At 44.6% G+C, this 21,934-nt stretch overlaps 2 protein-coding genes across 2 annotated transcripts in view; both read left to right on the top strand.

Moving 5' to 3' along the window:
* Positions 1–18,126, top strand: part of SELP (selectin P) — a 36,277-nt gene extending 18,151 nt beyond the window's left edge. The window contains exons 7-17 of the mRNA XM_060232450.1: positions 721–906; positions 3,401–3,586; positions 4,653–4,838; positions 5,472–5,657; positions 7,125–7,310; positions 8,530–8,715; positions 10,850–11,035; positions 11,910–12,032; positions 13,900–13,930; positions 15,039–15,094; positions 16,984–18,126. Coding sequence (XP_060088433.1) covers positions 721–906; positions 3,401–3,586; positions 4,653–4,838; positions 5,472–5,657; positions 7,125–7,310; positions 8,530–8,715; positions 10,850–11,035; positions 11,910–12,032; positions 13,900–13,930; positions 15,039–15,093 — 1,511 coding nt within the window. The 3' untranslated portion in view covers position 15,094; positions 16,984–18,126. The remainder of the gene's footprint in view (positions 1–720; positions 907–3,400; positions 3,587–4,652; positions 4,839–5,471; positions 5,658–7,124; positions 7,311–8,529; positions 8,716–10,849; positions 11,036–11,909; positions 12,033–13,899; positions 13,931–15,038; positions 15,095–16,983) is intronic.
* A 1,681-nt stretch (positions 18,127–19,807) lies between these two features.
* Positions 19,808–21,934, top strand: part of ATF6 (activating transcription factor 6) — a 95,398-nt gene continuing 93,271 nt past the window's right edge. The window contains exon 1 of the mRNA XM_060232447.1: positions 19,808–19,952. Within this exon, the coding sequence (XP_060088430.1) occupies positions 19,889–19,952 (64 nt within the window). The 5' untranslated portion in view covers positions 19,808–19,888. The remainder of the gene's footprint in view (positions 19,953–21,934) is intronic.

Raw genomic sequence — 21,934 nt, 5'->3', positions numbered from 1 at the left:
TTGGAGAGTTGTGATGAAGCACACGGGAAAGACAGACAGTTCAGTTACTAATGCAGTTGCGCTTTTTGCCCTGAAACTGCTTCTCTTGGCATGGTTTTGGAGCCCGTAGAAATACAGTCTGTCAAGAGGGCGGTGCTTATGGGATGAGAAGACAGAGGCTTCCATTGCACCTGCCTATATACTTGACATTTGCTCCCTCCCTGCCACTCCCATACTTCATGGTATCAGACCCAATTTTAAGCTCAGGGAGAGCAAAAGTGACTGTATAATCGGTCTTGGATTGAGTCTCAGGCTAGAGACTGATGGTGCGTATGCTTATCACAATTTCTCCTCTACTAAACAGGGTTTTCTGATTGATCAGAGGCCTAACAAAAGAGAGAAGTGTGTATCTCATGGGAAGAAACTCCTTTTTCTTTTGTGTGTGTGTGAATGCCTGGAAGTAATGACAATTTCTGGCGACCCCTACTGGGGCACGGAGGACATTCAGAGAAGTGGCTCAATACAGCCGACTCTGTTTCCCAGTTCTAGTATTCCAAGGAGGTTTCCCATCCAAGTACTTGCCAGGGTCAGCCCTGCATAGGTTCCAAGATCTGATGAGATCGGGCTTGCCTGGGCTATCCAGGTCAAGGCGAATAAACTTCTCTTTCAAATCATAGTCATCTCTCTCAGAAATCATTGCCGGTTTCCAGCCATGCTCAAGTGACTTGGTTTCTTTCGTAGCTGTTCAGTGCCAGCCCCTGGAGGTCCCCATTCATGGAAACTTCACCTGCTCCCATCTCCATGGGGATTTTCAGTATCAATCCAGCTGCACCTTCCATTGTACTGAAGGCTTTCAGCTGCTTGGAGAAGAGGTGGCTTCGTGCACAGCAAGTGGAGAGTGGACGTCACAACCACCAGTTTGTCAAGGTCCGCTGCTTTTTATTTTCACAATAGCTTTCCTTTGCGCTCATGTTTCGCATACCAGGCATGATAGTCAGAGGCCTATCCCTGGATCATCCGATTTTAAAGATCAAAAAAGAGCACTCAGTAAGGATCCCAAATTAGATCAGGGCTATGACACTGGGGGAAATAAAGTTACATCTTTGTCTTGCTGAACTTTCTCACTGCAAAGCTATCTTTCTCCCTGCTCTGCGTTTCTATTTGCTTTACAAGAGAAAATATACTGATTTGCAGGACTTTTTTTTGGTAGCAGGAACTCCTTTGCATATTAGGTCACACACCTCTAATGTAGCCAATCCTCCTGGAGCTTACAGTAGGCCCTGTACTAAGAGCCCTGTAAGCTCTTGGAGGATTGGCTACATCAGGGGTGTGTGGCCTAGCATGCAAAGGAGTTCCTGCTACAAAAAAAGCCCTGCTGATATGATACCTACACATTTTCTCCTGTAGGGCAAATAGCAGCTTTGGTGTTACATCCTCACTGAGCCCCCTTCCTCTCCCCAAACCCCACCCGCCAGGAATTTCCCAAACCAGATTTGCCAGCATTACATGTCACCCAATTACCGGAATTTCATTAGCCTCTAAGATTTCCTGACTGTAACCTATTAGCGATGCCAGCCTCCAGGTGGAACCTGGAGATCTGGCAGAATTACATCTCATCTCCAGGCAACAGAGCTCAGTTCCCCTGGAGAAAACGGATGCTTTAGAGGGTGGACTCTGTGGCGTTGTTCTCCAGTGAGGTACCTGTCCAACCCAGGCTCCATCCCCAAATTTCCAGGAGTTTCCCAACCTCAACCTGGCAATCCTACCCCCACCCCAATCTCTTGCCAGTACCTAGGAGGGACCTGGCAATCCTAAACCCTTTGAATGTCTAAAATCCTTTAGATAAAGAAATAAAACTGGGGTGTCCAACTCATTTGTTATGAGGGCCGGATCTGACATAAATGAGACCTTGTTGGGCTGGGCCCAGTGTTCTCTCTAAATAGAGTTAGTGTGAGCTAGCTCACAATTTTTAAGCCTCTGGCTCACACATTTTTGTCTTAGCTCGGGAAAAATTGCTCCAGAGCAAACTGATTTATGCTCACAACTTTCATGCCAGTAGCTCACAAAGTAGCTGCTGTGGGATTGAGAGAGCCTGGCAAAGCAAGCTCTCCTTCTCCCCCTTCCTTCCCAAGGGAGGAGCCTCATCCAATGGATGAAATAGAGGTTTTGTTCTGCAGCTCCTGTGTGATTGAGCAAGCCTGGCAAAGCAAGGTGTGATGCAGAAGGAAGCGAGAGAGAGGGAGAAGGAAGCAGATAACAGCCAGTTGCTCAGGAGCCTGATAGGAGCCCTCCAGGGGCCTGATTCAGCCCCTGGGCTGCATGTTTGACACCCCTGAAATAAAATGTACAGAAGAAACCTGCTCAGCTGTTTTTTACTTATGGTGTGCACAGGGCCGGATTAGCAATAAGGCCAAGTAGGCACTGGCCTATGGGCCCCCAGGCCTTTAGGGGCCCTGGGCTCCCCCCCTTCCCAGTTTTCCCCCTGCTTGCAGCCCTCCCAGCCTGCACATGCAGCCAGCAACTGAGCCACTTTTTGCCCAACTTGCCTGGTGTGTCTGCTGCTGGCAGCATCGCTAAGTTTGCCTCTCTCTGCCTCTCCCCCGCAGCTTTGTCTAAGGGTCTTTTGAGAAGGTGCCTGCAGGTTGCAGTAGGGACTGTAGGCAGTGGGACAGGTGCTCTGACTTTGAAATAATTTGCGAGGGGGCCCCCAAGATTTTGATGGCCTAGGGGCCTTCAAAGGGTTTAATCTGACACTGCAGTTTGCAGTCATGCCCAGCAATCTTGTTTTCTAGTGGGTATGCAAATCTATGTGTGTGTGTGGGGGGGGAAAGATCTAAAAATGTGCTTCATGTATATAACGTTTTTGTACAAATAAGCAAACAAGAGGACAGTTAGGGTTGCTCACCTTCAGGTGGAAACTGGAGATCTGCTATCACTGTTTATCTCCAGACCAGAGAGATTAGATTCCTTGGAGAAAATGGCTGCTTTGAAAGGTGGACTCTGTGGCATTTTACTGTGCTGAAGTCCCTCCCCAGCACTGATTCCAAAAATCTCCAGGTATTTCACCACCCAGAGAGGGCAACCCTAGAGTTTGTGGCTCAGAGGAACAGTGTCTGCTTTGTGTGCAGAAGGTCTTGGGTTCAATCTTTGGCATCTCGCAGTTCAAAGGATCGGATAGGAAAACTGCTGTGATGTGAAAACTGCTGCCCAAAATCCTGGAAAGCTGGTGCCCGTCAGAGTAGACAAATTGGTCTTAGTTGAGGAAAATCCTAGTCATTCACACAGGAACCAGAATTGGTGTCTGCCATTTCTTAGGAGACCAGCTTCTTTTTGTGTTGTGATAAGTCTTTCCCGCTAGATGGGGAAATCTAATCTGGGTACAAGCTGTTCCTCCTTTCACCATCCTTTTGTGTAATTCCAGCGATTGGCTGCCCAAAGTTGGATACCCCCAGGAATGGAGGTTTAAACTGCTCTCATCCACACAGAGACTTTGCGTATAGTTCGGTCTGCACCTTCTCCTGTGATACGGGTTTTGTGCGAGTTGGACAGGAGAGGCTTCAGTGCTCAGCCTCGGGTCTGTGGACAGAGAAACCACCTTTTTGTGAAGGTCAGTGCTGAGCAGGCTTGTTATAGTAACTGGCATTCTACCGGTTTCTTGAATATGACCCCCTTGATTATTCAATGCCTTGCAAAGGAACAAGTGAGGCAGTCACAGGAAAACAAAGACGGGGGCAGCAAGCATCACACTTTTGGTTCTGCACAGGGCACCAAACTTTTCAGATATTTTAGATGTTAGCAGTGAATCTTCGGGATCCCCTCAATGCAATCCTAAGCAAAAGAGACACACTGATTTGGCACTAGGCTTGTTCCGGGTGGACAGCCCTTCTGCTCCCGGCGCTTCTCTCAGTTTTCGCACAAGCTGCCACAGAGCTGCAAGTTGGTGCGCCACTTTCCTGCTTCAAGCAAGATCCTTTTACAAGTGGTTTCTGCTTGCCACAGGAGAGTGGCACGCCAACTCGTAGCTCTGGGGCAGCTTGTGTGAAAACGAAGAGAAGCACTGGGGGCAAAAGGGCTCTCCACCCAGAACAAGCCCTAGTGCAAAGTCGGTAACAGTCATGTAATCTGCCCTGTATTCCTTGGAGCAGAAAAACAAAATGGGATCACCGTGTAAAAACCTAATAGTAAGCAATCAATGTGATTTAGGGCTATTGTATTTATAAATGAAAATACAAGTGGTCCTTACATATTACATAGATAACACAATACTATCACAACTAATAATGTGATCCTGTATCCCAAAATTTAGAAAAGTCCCATCCTAGTGATACTGTAGAAATATGTTGTGTAAATAAGGAGATAATTTCTGAGGAAGATCTACTATAAGTATCTTCTGATGAAGATCAACTATGCTTACATCTAGATCAGGGGTAGGGAACGTTGGCTCTCCAGATGTTTTTTGCCTACAACTCCCATCAGCCTGGGGCTGATGTGATATTTTTCTGTTATCTATGGAATATGTAAGGGCCATTTGTATTTTCATTAACTATAAATGCAGTAGCCGTAAATCAAAGTGATTCCTTGGAAGCAGTGTGGGATAAACATCTGCTAGATAGGTATGTAGCCTGGGCTCAGAAGAAGTCTGCATGAAGTTCCAGCCCTTTTCTTTTCCTCAGCTGTGAAATGCCACAATCTGCAAAGCCCTGAGAAAGGGGGAATGATCTGCTCTCATCCCATTGAAGAATTTGCTTTCCAATCTGTGTGTGAATTTACCTGTGAAGCTGGCTTTGCCTTGGATGGATTCAAAACAACAGGCTGCTTGGCAACTGGGAACTGGAGTGCCCCATTACCAGTTTGTCAGGGTAAGGTCTTTTCTTTCCTCTGTGGGCTTTTGGATTTTGTTTCCTATTATTGGTCAATGCCCTACAAGGACTACCGTACACTAACCTGGAAGAGCTTCCTTTATTTCGTTTTCATGTTTACATAATTAGACTTGGTTCTTCTAGTACGGGGTGACCAAACTTGCTCAACATAAGAGCCACATAGAATAAATGTCAGATTTGAGAGCCACAAGACATGAACATCAGATGTTTGAGAGCTGGGAGGGAAGGAAGGAAGGAAGGAAGGAAGGAAGGAAGGAAGGAAGGAAGGAAGGGAGGAAGGGAGGGAGGGAGGGAGGGAGGGAGGGAGGGAGGGAGGGAGGGAGGGAGGGCGGTGTGGGGAGGGAGCTGGAAAGAAAGCAACTTCAACTTTAAATGCATTCTCCAAGCCACCTACTGGCTTGGCTTGGAGAAGTGATTTAAAGAAACAAATGCCTTCTCCAGTCTGGCTAATGGGGTGGGGTGGGGTGGGGGCTTTGAGAGCCACACAACATGTGTAAAGAAGCCACATGTGGCTTCCAAGCCACAGTTTGACTACCCCTGTTCTAGCAGATGGGAAAATCCTGGCTTGGTGCAAATACTTTCTTCTTTCACGATCCTTCTTTGTTATTGTAGTTATTGGCTGCCCAAAGTTGGATGCTCCTAAGAATGGAGGACTGAATTGCTCTCATCTGCACGGAGATTTTGCATATAAGTCAGTCTGCAGCTTTTCCTGTGATACAGGGTTTGTGCCAATTGGACAGGAGAAGCTACAGTGCACAGCCCTGGGAATGTGGACAGAGAAATCACCCTTTTGTGAAGGTCAGTGCTGAGTACACACTGGAGTAATCTTTGCTGTGCATAAGGCAGTGTATAAACAACCTGAGAAATTAACTAGCAAGGATCTTTGCTAACTAGTAAAGTGAAATAGAATGTCCTCTTTACTGTAACACTTATGCCAGGGACAGGAAAATGGGCACAGGCCTCCTCCCACAGAGTTACCTGGATGCCATTTGGACAAAATATACATACACATAAATATTCTATCAAGGGGGTTCCTCAAGGTAAATTGCTCTGGCACATCTCCATCCTGAAAATATGATACCTGGACTTTTTATTAAGTAAATGAAACCACAGATGCTTACTCATGGTGCAAAGACAGGGGTTTTGTGTGTGCAGATATGTCATCTATGATGTCCAGGGCTTTTTTTGGAGCAGGAACTGCTTTGCATATTAGGCCACACACCCTGATGTAGCCAATCCTCCAAGAGCTTACAGTAGGCCCTGTACTAAGAGCCCTGTAAGATCTTGAAGGACTGGATACATTAGGGGTGTGTGGACCAATATGCAAGGAGTTCCTGCTACAAAAAAAAAAAAAAAGGAAAAGCCCTGATGATGTCTATTTTTGATGGTAAAACTGGAACACTAACATCCAATCCCTGTCCTGTTCCTCCAAGCAGAGTCACAAGGAATGTATTTAGACAGCAGCAGCAGAAAGTGAAGTTTCACTTGTGCCGGTGTTCAGTGGGGCATCCTTATGTGGCAGTGCCTCTCATAGATGTCTGCAGCATGTGATGTCATCAGTTGCAGCAATGATGTCATCCCAATCTGATGGTGGAATACTCCTCAGGAGCAGGCAACATGCAATATTTAATTTTTGTGTGCATCCCTTCTCTCTCATTCCTTAGAACAAAACACGAGCAACAGAAACCAATCACTCTAAATGCACACTCCATTTATTTCGCATTAATGGGAGGGACTTTTTCTTTATCAAAATGTGATTAGCACCATTTAAACTTATGCAATATTAGTTAGCTTGGTAAGACATATTTCTGTATTTACGTGTTACAATACGGCACTGCAATTGGCTTGTGTTATCTCTGCAAGCAGTGTAAGGAGAGGAACCTTAGCTCAGCTGTAACTCACAAGTTTAACTTGCGAGGGGTCCCAAGTTCGATTACAGGCTCCTCCAGAGAACAGAGCTGGGAAAGCCTTCTAATTCCAGATGCCAATAAGCTGCTATCAGGAAGCAGTATTGGGCTGCCTCGGAGTGAGGCAGCTTCCTATGAAAACAATGCACTTGTCTTTTCCAGCTGTTACACTCAGCTTCTGTGCAATATCTCTCTCTTTATTTTGTTTTCCCCAATGAAGAGCCATTCTCTCAAAGCGTGTCAAGGTTTCTGTGCCTTTTGCAGTGAGTACTGCAATTGAACACAATCATAACTGCATTTTCTTCAGTCTGCTGGGCATGCATCTTTGACTTTGCTGTCTTTTCCTTCTGTGCTCCAGCCACCCAGTGCCCAACTCTGCATGCGCCAGACTATGGCCATTTTAACTGCTCTCATCCCCATGGCGAGTTTGCCTATGGCTCCAGCTGCAACCTCTTCTGCAATGCTGGTTTCCTGCTTGTTGGATCGGAGGTGCTGGACTGCTTGGCTGTAGGAAATTGGACACAACAACTGCCGTCTTGCAAAGGTCAGTGCTAAATTACATGGTCCAGAAGACCAGAACTGATGTCTCTTCAGAACTGGTATTATAGCAGTAAACTCTCTAGATACTTTCCTGCTCTCTTGCTGCTGGCCTTGTATATTGGTAAGTAAATGAGATCACAAAACTTCTATAAGTCTTCAGTATCCCCCTCTCACAAGAAAACTGGTCTTTTAAGGTTGCTGCTGAAGAAAAAACCCACAAAACAGTATATTTGCTTTTTGGAATCTATGATTTAAGTAAGTAAAGTTGTATAATAGGCTCCCTGGCTATTGATTTGAATGTGTACCCCCTGAAATATTTTAAACTTGTCTTAGTGTATAGTGTTATGGCTGCTGGGTGGCTGTTCTTTCATTTAATCCGATTGCTGGCAATGCTGCGGGGCGATCAGCTGATATTTCTGGGAACTAATGGCAGAAGATGTTCTCCTTGCAGCTCAGAGTCTGTCTTCAGTTTTGAGGATGTGGTAGTTAGATCCTGAAGGTGTCTTCAGTTTTGAGGATGTGGTAGTTAGATCTTGAAGGTGATACCCAGGCTTTTTTGGTAGAAAGAGCCCAGCAGGAACTCATTTGCACATTAGGCCATACCCCCTGATGTCACCATTGTTTCACAAAGGGCTTTTCATAGAAAAAGCCCAACAGGAATTCATTGGCATATTAGGCCACACACCCCGAACCCGAGCCAGCCGGAACTGTGTTCCTGTGCGTTCCTGCTCAAAAAAACCCCAGGTGATACCCCTCCCCATACACGAGGAGAGAGAGTAGAGAGGCAGAAAAAAGGCCAACAGAGAAGCAGAGAGAGAGAAAAAGAGTGAGTTTCTAGTTGGTTAAAGCCGTGGGGTTAGGATACTGTTGCTCTTTCTGCTGCCTGTTGCAGGGCTGCCTGCTTGCTTCCAGTGTGCTGTATTTACATATTTGTAAATAAAATCAAGTATTTCAAAGACACCCCCAGTCCCTAGTGCTGTCCCATTTCCTGGCTATTGGCAGCACAGTCCTATGCAAAACTATTCTGGTCTAAGCCATTGAAACCAGCACATTTAGACAGGAATAACTGCATAGGATTGCACATTAAAGTTAGTACTGCTGTTGCTAGTATTTCTTACCATTCAAGCAGCTGGCGGTAGTGGCGGCAGCGGTGGTGGTGGTGGTGCTGCTGCTCCTCCTCCTCCTTCTACAAAATGTATCATCTGTTGTTTTTTTTTATTCAGCTGTTCAGTGCCCTGCCCTAGGAACTCCAGCCAACGGCCAGGGAAACTGCTCTCATCCACATGGATCCTTTGCATTCAATTCCAGCTGCGTCTTCTCGTGTGACTCTGGTTTTCGGTTAGTTGGCTCAGAGATGCTCCAGTGCATGGCTGAAGGAAACTGGACAGGGGATATGCCCACCTGTGAAGGTATGGCTTGCCTTGGGTCTGAGGTGGGTTTGCGGAGGCAGAGCAGGACCTGCATTCGGCCTTTGTTCCCCAGAATCAAATTCATTTCCAGGGATGTATGGCTTGGAACTACCAGAAGGGCTTTAGGGTGGGGGGGCCAACATCATGATAGTCTTCCTAGAACAAGCCTGCACAATCTGTAGCCTGCTGAGCTAAGTGCAATCCATCAGCCAGTATATCTCCAACCCTGGATGGGAAATCCCTGGAGGTTTTGAGAGCGAAGCCGAGGAGAGTGAGATTTGGGGAGGGGAGGGACCCCAGCAGGGTATGTTATTGAGTCCACCCTCCAAAGCCATTGTTTTCTCCAGGAGGAACTGACCTCTGTTGTCTGGAAATCATTTGTAATTCCAGGAGATTTCCAGGCTGTACCTGGAGGTTGACAGCCCTCCCAGTAAATGAATGTATGACAGTGTCAGACCACTGAGCTTCCTGGCCCAGCAGCTACCTTCTAAAATCCCAGTCAGAGGCTTACACTACCTACCCCAGACCCCCATGCAGAAGGGATAAAGAATTCCAGCTGTGGTTTTTTCCTGGGATGTTGGATGCACAAGGCCAGGATTCCAAGGACTTAACTGTGTGGCTCTGGAAGACTGGACAGAGTCTGCACTCCCCTGAGAAAGTCAAAGGAATGTTTGAGGCCCACTTTGTACACTCCCAGAACTGTATCAGGGGCTGGGGCTGATGGGAGTTGTAGGCAAAAAACATCTGGAGAGCTACCGTTGACCACCCCTGGTATAACTGCATGTTACATGATCCCCAGCTTCAGTGGAGAGGCTGAAATTCTGGGCTTCCCATATGTGTACAGGCTGGATTCAGATTAGGACAACAGCACATGGAACAAAGGAACTTAGACCACCCGCCCCCCGGCAATCTTGTGCTGTTTCCCAGCTTGAAATGGCCTGAGGGGCATTATATGTCCCATTATAGAAATGTAATATGGAGTTTATTGCATATATGCATCCCCTTAATGTGGAAATAATGCCCCCCATGGTGGCTGCTTTAGGTTGAGAAAATGCTATGGGATGGAGGCCTAATCTCTCTCCCTCCCTCCACACATGGCAGTCCTGATTTGAATCGGGTCTGCAAGTGGGAACCATGGAACTTCAGAATGCTTCTCTATCAAACCCATGGATATCCTGGGTTTTTGTTCTGCATAATTATAATAGTAGTGGTGGTGGTGGTGATGTGTGTGTAGGAGTAAGGTTGCCAGCTCTGGGTTGGGAAATACCTGGAGACTTGCAGGGGTGGGGGGAATAGAGCCTGAAGAAGGCGGGATTTGGGATAGGAAGAACCTCAGCAGAGTACAGTGCCATAGAGTCCACCCTCCAAAGCAGGGTGGACTCCCACCCTCCCACTTTCTCCAAGGAAATTGATGTTTGTAGTCTGGAAAACAGTGGGAGATCTCCAGGTCCCACCTGGAGATTGGCAACCATAAGCTCTGGGTTGGGAAATACCTGGAGATTTTGGGGCTGGAGCTTGTGGGGAGGGATTTGGGGAAGAGAAGGAACCTCAGCAGGATATAATGCCATCCACTTCATCCTCCAAAGCAACCGTTTCCCCCAGGGGAACTCATCTTGGTCATCTGAAGATCACTTGTAAGAGCAGATTTTCAGGGGCCACCTGAAGGTTGGCAACCCTAGTTGGGTAGTAATGCACTCTTGCAACCATGTGAGGAGCCAATTGTGTGGGTTTTCCCCACACAATTGCCACCATTGCCTCTAGTGTTTAGGCTGGAGAGATTCCTACAGTTGGCTCTACCCACATGCTTGTATTGTATTCAGAAACACCTTGCAACCATATGGCCTAGAAACCATGGAGACACACTCCCATGTGAATTGGTGGGCATGTGAAGCCACACTGACCCAATGAGTCATTGTGTTTCTGTTGAACAGTGAATGCCATTGACTACAAATACTGAACTTGCCGCTGTTTATGCAATTCCGTCCCATCAAGAAAGAGGGATGAGCTTATTACTTGAGGTTTTATTAACACCCTTTACCCATTTTAACACATTTTTTTAAAAGAAATAACTTTTCTTTAACTCCACGTTTAAGCCAAATTTGATCTTATGATTCCTATATTTTTCCTCATACAGCTGTATCGTGTCCCCAGTTGTGGGATCAGGAACATATGGAGACAAACTGTTCCCATACCTGGGGTTCCTTCCACTATAATTCAGTGTGCCACTTCCACTGTGCCGATGGGTATCTCCTCAAGGGAACAAGCAATATCGAGTGTCTGCCTGATGGCCATTGGTCTGCAGAGATGCCTGTTTGCCAAGGTAATTGTGGTCCCTCCCTTTGCATTGGGAACATTGTGGGCAAAGACAGACATAATATTTAAAGAGACATCACAGTGGTTTTTCGCTCATCATATGAGCCTAACTTTACATGACAATTGTGTGTTCTATGAAGCTAAATGCTAGGTCAGGAGTCAATCTTATTTATTATATTATATTAATTATATTATATTATATTATATTATATTATATTATATTATATTATATTATATTATATTATATTATATTATATTATATTATATTATATTATATTATATTATATTATATTATATTATATTATATTATATCCTGCCCTCCCCTGATGGGCTCAGGGTGGCTAACAATAGTTAAACCAACATGGAAATTAAATCATTACAATAATATCACAATGAAATCAAAAAGTTGTAGCATTTGAATATAATCCTTTTCCACTGATTTAGACTGGCCATCAGTAACTGTTGCAAAGAACTCAGATGCGATTTTGTTAACTGCTTTTAGAATAACTTCTTACACATACAGCCTTTTCAAATGTAGCTTTTGAAATATTGGCTTTGACAAATACTTTTCATTTGGTGGGAGGATAAACGTCCTAATTCTTCAGTCCTGTATGAATTAATTTCAAGGCAGTAACGTTACGTTTTTTAGCTTTATCGTTTCAACTCTGTTTTCATTTAAATCTCCTTATTCAACAATAAAAAGCCCCAAAGCAGGCATTTATAAAAACAAAGACTTGGATCCTGCCAGCTTTTCTTCTCAAATTCTACTAATTTCTTTTGTTGCTGTAGTCACTATCATGTTTGGCTTTTGCAGAAGTGTGTTAACTGATCTGGTTCTTTACTTTATGTCTCTAACTTACTGGTTTTGATATTTATTTCAGAAACTGCTGCTCCTTTTCTCAAGCAAGTTCTGCTCTACACCGGTACAGTCACGGCATCTGTTATTGGCCTGTTGGTATCCGGAACTTTAATAGTGCTAGTAATACGACATCTCAGCAAAAAAGGTAAGAAAACTTATATGCTTTCCAGTCTTTTTCTCTTCTCCCACCCCACATTTGGAGATTTTGTCCTCGTACAACTTTTACATGTGTCCTCTCTTAGTTCTTTATTTTGTTTAAAATCATTCTGCTAGAGCTGATCATTATGCAGAAAGAAGTGGTAGCATTTGGATATAATATAAGGCAGCAAGTATTGTGTGTGTGTGTGGGGGGGGAGTGTGTTGAATATGGGAAATTCTTCATGTAAGAAAAAAACACCCTCCCTGCAAAGTAGTAAACTAGCGGAGAAAATTTTAGTGTAGCCCTAAATTCATTACATGCAGTTAGGTTTTTGGGTTTTTTTAAGGAAGAACATTAAAAATATGACTCTTTCACCTGCAGTGACACCATCTGGAATTCTCTCTTCATAATAGCCCTGTATGTGCATTAATGCAAATGCAGACACAACTTGTTGTGTACATTGTACACATATGATTTTTTCTGGTAGGTGTGTTGAGTGATTCTGATATTATTTAACACTTGTATGGGTGGATGTGCAATTTTAACACATTTATCATGGGCTGCAGTTTTATTGCTACTTTCAGGGGTTTTTTGTAGCAGGAACTCTTTTGCATCTTAGGCCACACACCCCTGACGTACCCAATCCTACAAGAGCTTACAGGGCTCTTCTTACAGGGCCTGCTGTAAACTCCAGGAGGATTGGCTACATCAGGGCTGTGTGGTCTAATATGCAAAGAGAAGTGTATCCATACATGCAGGGTTTATGCAGCTCTCCACAGATGTCCCAAATAGCATGATATGCACAATTATTGCCTTGGACAAATTGGGCAATATGTGGATCTTCTTCCATTCATGCAAACCAGAATCCTGGAAAATCAAGATTCATGTTTTCATGAGTAGAAGCTGTCTCTGCACGGAAGATCTGCATGTGTAGCCAGTTCATACAAGAGAATAACCATATGTATTGGGTCCATTGCAGGGACCTGCACGTTCCTGATATGTGTGGCTCTCAGACTCACGGTTTGCTTGAGAGCAACAGAATACCTACAGTGGTTTCCTTTGCTCACTGTAACTTCTACAAAGGGTTAAAAGGTTGTTCTGAGACTGCAGTAGGAGGAAGCCAACATATGAACTCTGGAGCCTAGGGTTGCCAAGTCCAATTCAAGAAATATCTGGGGACTTTGGGGGTAGAGCCAGGAGACTTTGGGAGTGGAGCCAGGAGACATTGGGGTGGAGCTGGGAGCAAGAGTGTGACAAGCATAATTTAACTCCAAAGGGAGTTCTGGCCATCACATTTAAAGGGACCACACACCTTTTAAATGCCTTCCCTCCATCAGAAATCATGAAGGATAGGGAGACCTTTTGGGGGGGCTCATAGAATTGGACCCCCTGGTCCAATCCTTTTGAAACTTGGAGGGTGTTTTGGGGAGAGGCACTGGATGCTATGCTGAAAATGTGGTACCTCTACCTCAAAAAACAGCCCCCCAGAGCCCCAGATACCCACAGTTCAATTCTCCATTATACCCTATGGGAATCTGTCTCCATAGGGAATAATGGAGTGCCCAGCAGACATTTCCCTCCCCCCCCCCACTGTCTGATGACCCTGAAGCAGGGGGAGGGCCTCCAAACTGGGGGATCCCCTGCCCCCACCTGGGATCCCCCAGTTTGGAGGCCCTCCCCCTGCTTCAGGAGCCCCTTGGCAGAAGACTGGAGCATGTATATAGTTTAATAGCTTCATCAACGCCTTGCACTCTAGGCAGGGCAACTGCTATATTTTTATCTACTGTGTCCATTCATGAGATACTAGCTTTGTTTCCTCTTTCTCTCTCTCTCTGTTTTTCTGTGCAATCTGCTGGACACTTTGATCATCAAGAAGAAAAAAATAAGCTCTTGAGTTCCACCAGGTAAGACCTTCTGTGTGACCTGAAGCCAAAGCATTTTAACCCCTTGTGGAAAACCACCCAGAGTCTTGCGACATCTTAAAGATGGACTCATTTGTTGTAACATGGTGAGAGCCCATTCCTCAGGGCCATGCTGTAACCAGAAAAGATGGCATGTGTGCCATCTATTTAGGAAATGGGGGTGGGGGATGGGTTAGTAGGATTAGAAGATGAACAGGCACATAAATCAGAATGCCACATAGGAATCAAACAAGTGAAGATAATGAAATGCTGCAGTATGACTATATATATGCAGAATAGAAAAATATTGTTGTTTGTTACATAAAACCAGATTCTCAAGCTTCTTCTGTGGCAGGTGTTAATTAAGGATCAAAATAAAATTGGCTATTAAGTGAAGGGTTGAGATCGAACTGATTTGGCCAGAGGGAAGCAAATAAGCTTGCTTGAAGGGCAGTGTAAAAGGCACTTCAAGTGATATGAAATATGTCTGTTGTGTTGCAAAAAGCTGGCCTTGCTTCATTGCTTGGAAAGTCCCAAAGGACCCCAGGAAATGAGACTGTGGTTAGCTAGCTAGCAAACTGATGTTACTAAAGGCAGCTTGCTGAAACATGCATATAAGTATTGCACCCCGGGAGATGATTCCTGGAGAATCCCAAAGATGTTGTTTACTGAACTGGAAAGCTGCGGTTTAGCTTGTCTTATGACTGCAAGTAATGATGCCATGTATTGCCATGTATGGAAAGTACTGAAAAGGCCCAATTGTGTCCCGCCTGTGTCTTGGCATGTTTCCAGTTTGCTTAATTCTGCTGATGTATCACTTTAAGCAGTATAAAACCTTGCGTTCTTTCTGTAATCGGGGTCAGACCCATACTTTCTGGCATGAGCCACATGGTCCTGATCCATGCGCATGTTATTTCAATAAAGAAAAAGCTGTTTTCCTGATCCTGCCTCAGGCCTCATCTGTCACTGAACCAACCATCAATTGCCTACTGCAAGGGTTTTCCTGCTACACTTCCAGCACCAATGGGCTTTGGGAGGACAGGTTTAGGCTGCAGGATTTACACTACACCTGTAGCCACTTAAGAATAACAAAATCCTTTTTACCTTTCAGTGATTTGGGAGCACCTGGAGTCTTCTCCAATGTGGCATTTGATTCCTTTTCCTAAGGTAAGTCACTAGTTGCGTTCAGAGAGCTTTAAATTAAAGTCCTCCTTTTCTGAATTGGGTCATCATCTCACAAGGCGGAATGAAATACACTATTGGATTGTACCAATGGGAATGGAATGCCAGTGGGTTGGATCCTATGATCTTTTTCATTTAGTCTTAGCAGTTTCCTTCCTTGCTACAGCCCCCATCCCAAAATGCTTTTGTATATGCAAGTCCCATGACCCCCAACATGGCCTCTCTTAGTCATCAGTTGGGATCCTTCCACCCACTAATAGGTAGTGATTTCCCACTCCTCCACATGCAGCTTCGGGGTGACCTTGGGTCAGTCACAGTTCTCTCAGAACTGTTCTCTCAAGAGCTTTCCCAGCCCCACCTACTTCCCAGGGTGTCTGTTGTGGGAAGAGGAAGGGAAGGAGATTGTAAGTTGCTCTGAGACTTCAAGTGAAGGACAGGGTATAAATCCAGTCTCTTCTTCTTTTTCTTCTAATGGCTTACTGATGTGTATTTAGCTGCAAACTAGTCTACAATGTTTGGGATGCTTCCAGAATCTCCTCTCTTGTGGTACCACGTTACAATCTTTTTGCCCTGCTCCATTGTTCCTTTCCCATATTCATCTGCAAGAAGAACTGAAATAATGAGAGCTCTGTACAATGTTCCCTCTAAGCTGCAGAGTCTTGTGAGCAAAAAATCTACTTTGTGAGCTACTGGCATTAAAATTATGAGTTCTGGGGCCATCCTTCCTGAGCTAAGACAAAAATGTGTGAGCCAGAGGCTAAAAATCTGTGAGCTAGCGCACACTGACTCAGTTTAGAGGGAACACTGGTGGGGGTAGGATTGTCAGCTCTGAATTGAGCAATATCTGGGGATTTGGGGATGGAGCTGGAAGAAAGTGGGGCTTGGGTAGGGTTAGCAACCTCAGCTGTTGTAAGGTTAAAATGAGGAGCTCTTTGAAGGAAGGGGAAAATAACAATTTAAAAACCCTGCCCTGATGCTCCTCAAACTATGTTCTTTCATCAGTGCACAAGTTTTTAAAATAGACACAGAATTAGGAATGGATCTAAATTGACAATACCCATCAATTCCCCATTCTTACTGCAGACCCTCCCTCCCCCTGGCCAGCCATTCCTCTGGGTCCCCTATCCCCCAGGGCTAGCATTTAGTGGGCTACTGTAGGAGAAAATGTTCCCTGTGCGACTGGAACATTTAGGAAAGGAAAGGTCCGCTGTGCAAGCACCAGTCGTTTCCGACTCTGGGGTGACGTTGCAACATGACATTTTCACAGCAGACTTTTTACGGGGTGGTTTGCCATTGCCTTCCCCAGTCTTTTACACTTTCCCCCCAGCAAGCTGGGTACTCATTTTACCGACCTCAGAAGGATGGAAGGCTAAGTCAACCTTGGGCCAGCTACCTGAATCCAGCTTCTGCCAGAATCGAACTCAGGTCATGAGCAGAGAGTTCAGACCACAGTACTGCAGTACTGCTGTTTTACCACTCTGCTCCACGGGAACACGTGGAACATTTAGTCCAACCCTTTAATTTCTGGGCATGTAAGCATTTTTAAGAGAGAGACATCCAGGACTGGAGTGGTAGGGGAGGATTAACTAACAAGAAAGCAATCAAACCATTTCCTGCTAGTGGTTGTAAACCTGTGAATAACCTTTGGCAAGATAATCTTTATGGAAATATCTGTTGATCCAAAACAAACATTGCTTCTTTTAAAGTGTAGTTCCCGAGGCAGAACAATTCACTCTTTCCTGTTGTGTACTATATTCCATGTATGATGTTTCTTACAATGCAAAGAGCTTTTAGGTGAGGGCACAGGCTTTAGAGTTCAGAACACAGTGAAATCTTCTCCCAAATGACCAAACTGACTTTGTTTTCTCCTTTAGGATGGACCCATACAGAGCTCATCTGAAGGATGACCCTGGGAGAAGACTACAGAAAGGATGGAATTTTCCAATTTAGTTTAGCTCTGCCTCTTGAGTTAATGTAGAACTGGAAAGAAACTGGCTGAAACACCTACCTCTGCTCAGATCTTGCTGTGCTGAACTTCTGTTCTCCATCCAGCGGTAGCATTTCAAGGATGTTGCATCATTTGCTGTTACACACTCTGATGACTGCATTTTTCCTCTGCTGTCAGATTCTAAACAACTTATAAAGTTAAGAAACGTTACCACCTAATGGCCTAGTGGAGATGCTGTTGTTGCAAAGCCAAGTCAGTATCTGTGGTGGGAAACTGCTTTGCTGGAAGTACCAATCCCTCCTGTCAGCTAAAAACTGTTTTTAAAAAATCAGATATTGAGTTTAGAACTCAGATATGGAAATGCTGTACAGTCAGTAGATGACCAGGTTGCCTCCTGCCAGCCATTCCAGGTTACTACATCCTTCCTTTATTATACCTTGCTCTCTAGATTAGGAAAAGTTAATCCTGATCCAAGAAAATATCAAGAATAAACTCAAAAGAACATCAGATGTGTTTAATTTAAAGGGTATACCTGGACACCCCTGACCAGTGGAAATCTTATTCAGCCATCACTTTGGCTTCTGTGATTACACCAGGAATTGCTCATACTACTTTCAAACAGATTGCTGTAATCAATCAGGACTAGAAACTTGCTTTGGAAAAACTGAAAGATAACAATTCTCAGGAAACTGGATTCAGCACTCAGTGCTACATTCTGAACTTATATGGGATTGCAAAACCACACACAGCTCTGGTTATGTCTTGCTCTTTGTAGATAAACTGATTCTTCACCATGTAAACAGAGCCGATTGTCAAAGCTATGAACATTTTCAGTGTTGCGATGAAGCCATACATTTGCTTCACAGTCCAACTCTCCTTTACTGCACCAAACCAAAGCTTAAAAGTTGGTTAAATGAAATCTGTTGACTAACAGTTGTTGGTTCTAAATTAAATGATTCCATAATACACTGCTCCTTTCATCACCATGTCAAAATGTCCTTATTCATGTTTCATAGAAAATTATGCAGTAATTCACAAATAAAGACAATTGTGGTTTGTTTTTAAAAAATAGTGGTTTGATATTTTCCTGCTCTCAAGTCATTCAGTTAATTCCTGATCCACCACAACTAGGCTTCCCAACCCCCCCCCCCCCCCCGCCCTGGCAGGGGACCTCTGAATTTGCAGCCTCCTCCCCCGCTCTCCAAAAATCCGGAAGCGGCGCAAATTTTGGTGCCACTCACTCTGGGCCAGTGAGAGAAAAGAACATGCGTGTAGGCTTCCCAATCCCCAGGTCCCAGCCGGGAATCCCCCGTTTTTACAGGCTTCTCCCCGCCCCCAGCCAGCTGGCCAGTGGGGGAAGCCCCACCCCCACAGTCATCATGTAGTTGTAGAGCTCTTGCAGGTTTAAAAACCTGCAAACTGATCCGTTTGTAAAATGTGTGCCTTTAAGGTTGCACAGGAAACAGGAAGGGCTTCATTGGAAAGGGTCAGTAATAGTTTCCATGGAGAATGGCCCCTCCCTTTCTTTTGCTTTCGTTTTCACAACAAGTAGAGTTCTGCAGGAAGAAGATCTAGTAAGTATTTGTGTGTGTGAGCAAGGGAGGGGGCAGGGGATTCCCTGATTTGGAGGCCCTCCCCCCCACTTTTAAAAATCGTGGGGGGGAGGGAAATGTCTACCGGGCACTCTATTATTCCCTGTGGAGAACGATTCCCATAGCGAATAACAGGGAATTGATCCGTGGGTATTGGGGGCTCTGGGGGGGCTATTTTTTGAGGTAGAGGCACCAAATTTTTAGTATAGCATCTAGTGCCTCTCCCCAAAATACCCCCCAAGTTTCAAAACGATTGGACCAGAGGGTCCAATTCTATGAGCCCCAAAAGATGGTGCCCCTATCTTTAATTATTTCCTATGGAAGAAGGGAAGGGACCAGAGCCAGCCCTAGACTGTCTGGCACCCAAGGCAAGGCAAAGCTCCCCCCCCCCCCGCACTGATAGCGTCACCGAGTCACATGGAGGATGCCCAATTTGGTGTCCCAGGCCAGCACCCTAGGCAATTGCCTAGTTTGCCTAGTGGCGGGATCAGCCCTGGGAGGGACTTCAATGGCGTGTAATGCCATAGAGTTCACCTCCCAAAGTGGCCATTTTCTCCAGGGGAACTGATCTGTTGCCTGGAGATCAGTTGTAACCCCAAGAGACTTCCAGCCACCACTAGGAGGCTTAAAACCAAGAAAAAGCTGTGAAAAATGACTAACACCAATATCAAAATTAGCAGAATATAATTATTAAAGTCACAATTCAAATATCAATGCAAAGTCCATATAGTAACAATTCCTATGGCCCTTTAAAAAAAGTTCATAAAGCACATCCGTCTTTCCACTTCCAGATAAGGTCTTCCTTTTCACACCTTTATACTTCTTGAAATGTCCTGCGCAGACCCAGCTATTGAATAAGGCTCTTGTAGAAATCCATATAGCGTTGCGTTTTATCAATTTCCCATTCCAATCATGGTATGGAGTATGGACCCGTAGTTAAAAGCCTCAGTATCCGTTTCTCTCCATGTCTTTGTCAAAGAGGCATAAGCCGAAGTCCATCTCTATAATATACAACCAAAGAACTACAGCAACACAAGAAAATGGACCTTGCCTCTTACTAGGTTCTCGTTTTCATCGTTGGGAGAAAACAAGGCGATCTTCCCCCACCAGCACGAAATGAGAAAGGTAACACAAGCTTTTTGGGCCATGCCGGCCTTTGTCGTCGGGGGCGGGGCGTTGTCAGGAAGTACACGTGTGTTTTTGTGCAATCCCGGAAAAGAAGCGGAGGGGAGAGAGTAGATGTCTGCAGCGATGACGGCGGCGGTTGCTGGGCATGGCCTGGGAGAGCCCGGCTCTGAGTGGGGTAAGGGGGTGGGGATTGGGGCCAGTTGTCCTTGTCCTTGAGGAGGCTGTCGTCTCAAACGGGTCCCCGATGATGATGAGGAGGAAGATCCCACTACCTCCCCTTTCATGTTATCCCCGCTTTTCTGTCATTTTCAACCGGGAGGACTTGCCTGCCTCCCTCCTTCCCTCACCCTTTTTATCCTCACAGGAGTCCTGTGGGGTGCGAGAGATCCAAGATCGCCTCGGAGAGCGTGAAACCTGAAGGGCGACCTGAGTTTATTTGCCTGGCCCGGCGCTGCCGCGCCACAATTTGTTCTCTGATTTCAGGCTAATAATTCCAGAAGGGTGGCCTTGTTAGTCTCTGGCTGCGTTCACACTGCACTAGTTAATGTGTTTTGCAACTGGATTTTAAAAAGAAGAAAGTGTGTTAGAATGATGTCCGTCTCCGTTTCTGATAGCCACTTTCAAACCTGATTGGCCTACTGTTATTTAACTCGTGACAACTGCTGAGTTAAAGTTTTACAGAGTGAGATGAATTTATACAGAAGTTCAGTTTGACGGTAGATGTCATATAAAAATCCAGTTGCAAAACTCATTATTTAGTGCAGAGTGAATGCACTGTGTTTTATTTATTTAGCTGGCAATATCTTGTAGTACTTTAAAAAAAGGAAGCTGGGCTAAAATGTTCTTAGCGTTTTAAGTGCCACGAGGCTCCTGGTTTAGTCCTGTTTCCCTAAAAGGATGTTGTAGAAGAGAGTGTGTTAGAATGATGTGCATCTCCATTTCTGATAGCCACTTTCAAACCTAATTGCCATACTGTTATTTAACTGGTGACAACTGCTGAGTTAAAAAGTTTTAAATGTGGCATGAATTTATACAGAAGTTCAGTTTAACGGTGGATGTCATATATCTACCTCATTTTTCCCTGTGGAGACCCAAAACATCTTACAACTTTGTACTTCCCTCTTTCATTTTGTCCTCAGAACAGCTGCCCTGTGATGTGGCTTAGGCTGAGGGAAAGTGATTGTTCCAAAGTCACCCAGTTTCCATGGCACCGTGGACATTAGAACATAGCTCTTCCAGATCCTAGTTTGACACTCCCAACAACTGCATTGTGCTTCACTAATTAGCCATAATAAAGACAAAATGAAGTTTTTCCTAATAGCTATCTGAAAGGTTTCTGTTTCAATTTTCTGTAATATTTATTCACGTAAGATATTGTTTATTGTTTTGCTTTATACTATTGTTAGTTGCCTTGATTGTGTCTGAATTGGCTAATCATGTTGTAAAAAATACATAAATATCTTAGCTCTGAATATATAAACTATTATAAAACACAGTAGAATAAAGCAAAATAGTAGCAACATGTTATAATTATCTAATAGCACTGCTGTCCTTTCTCCAAGGAACTCAGGATGGATACAAGGTTCTCCTTTTCCTTTTCTATTGTTTGTTTGTTATAGCCTGGTGGATTAGGTTAAGAGAGAACAATTGAGCCAAGATCACACTCAATGTATTTCTTGGCCCAGCTGGTATTAAAGGAAATATACTTCTGATTACCAAAGGCAAGCCAGAGCACATGGCTGTTACATCATACTCTTCTTAACTTCATCAGCAATTGCTTTTGGAAACACAATGATGGAACTGGGACTGATTTAGATATGTTCTCTATGAATTTATCACTGTTATTAACCACCATAGTTAAATGGAACCTTTGTGTTATGAGACTAGGTGCTTGGGGTGGAGGTTAGCAACTGCAGAGACCTTTTGTCTTTGCGTTTTTCTTGTGAACTTCTGAAAGGTGTCTGGCTGGTTACTGTAGCTTTCTAGGTGAACCCTTAGTTGGACTCAGCAGGAATCAGTTCATATTCTTGAAGATCATTAATCTGCCTTTCTTTCTGTTAGGAATATTTTTATCCTACTTTTCCCCAAGAAGCTCAGCATGGCAAACATGGTTCTTTCTCCCTTGTTTTAAACTCACAAGGACCCTGTGAGACAGGG

Source organism: Heteronotia binoei, chromosome 2 (assembly GCF_032191835.1).
Source record: "Heteronotia binoei isolate CCM8104 ecotype False Entrance Well chromosome 2, APGP_CSIRO_Hbin_v1, whole genome shotgun sequence".
Lineage (NCBI taxonomy): Eukaryota > Metazoa > Chordata > Lepidosauria > Squamata > Gekkonidae > Heteronotia > Heteronotia binoei.
Note: the sequence above shows the minus strand (reverse complement) of the source record. Positions and strands in the feature narration are given on the sequence as shown.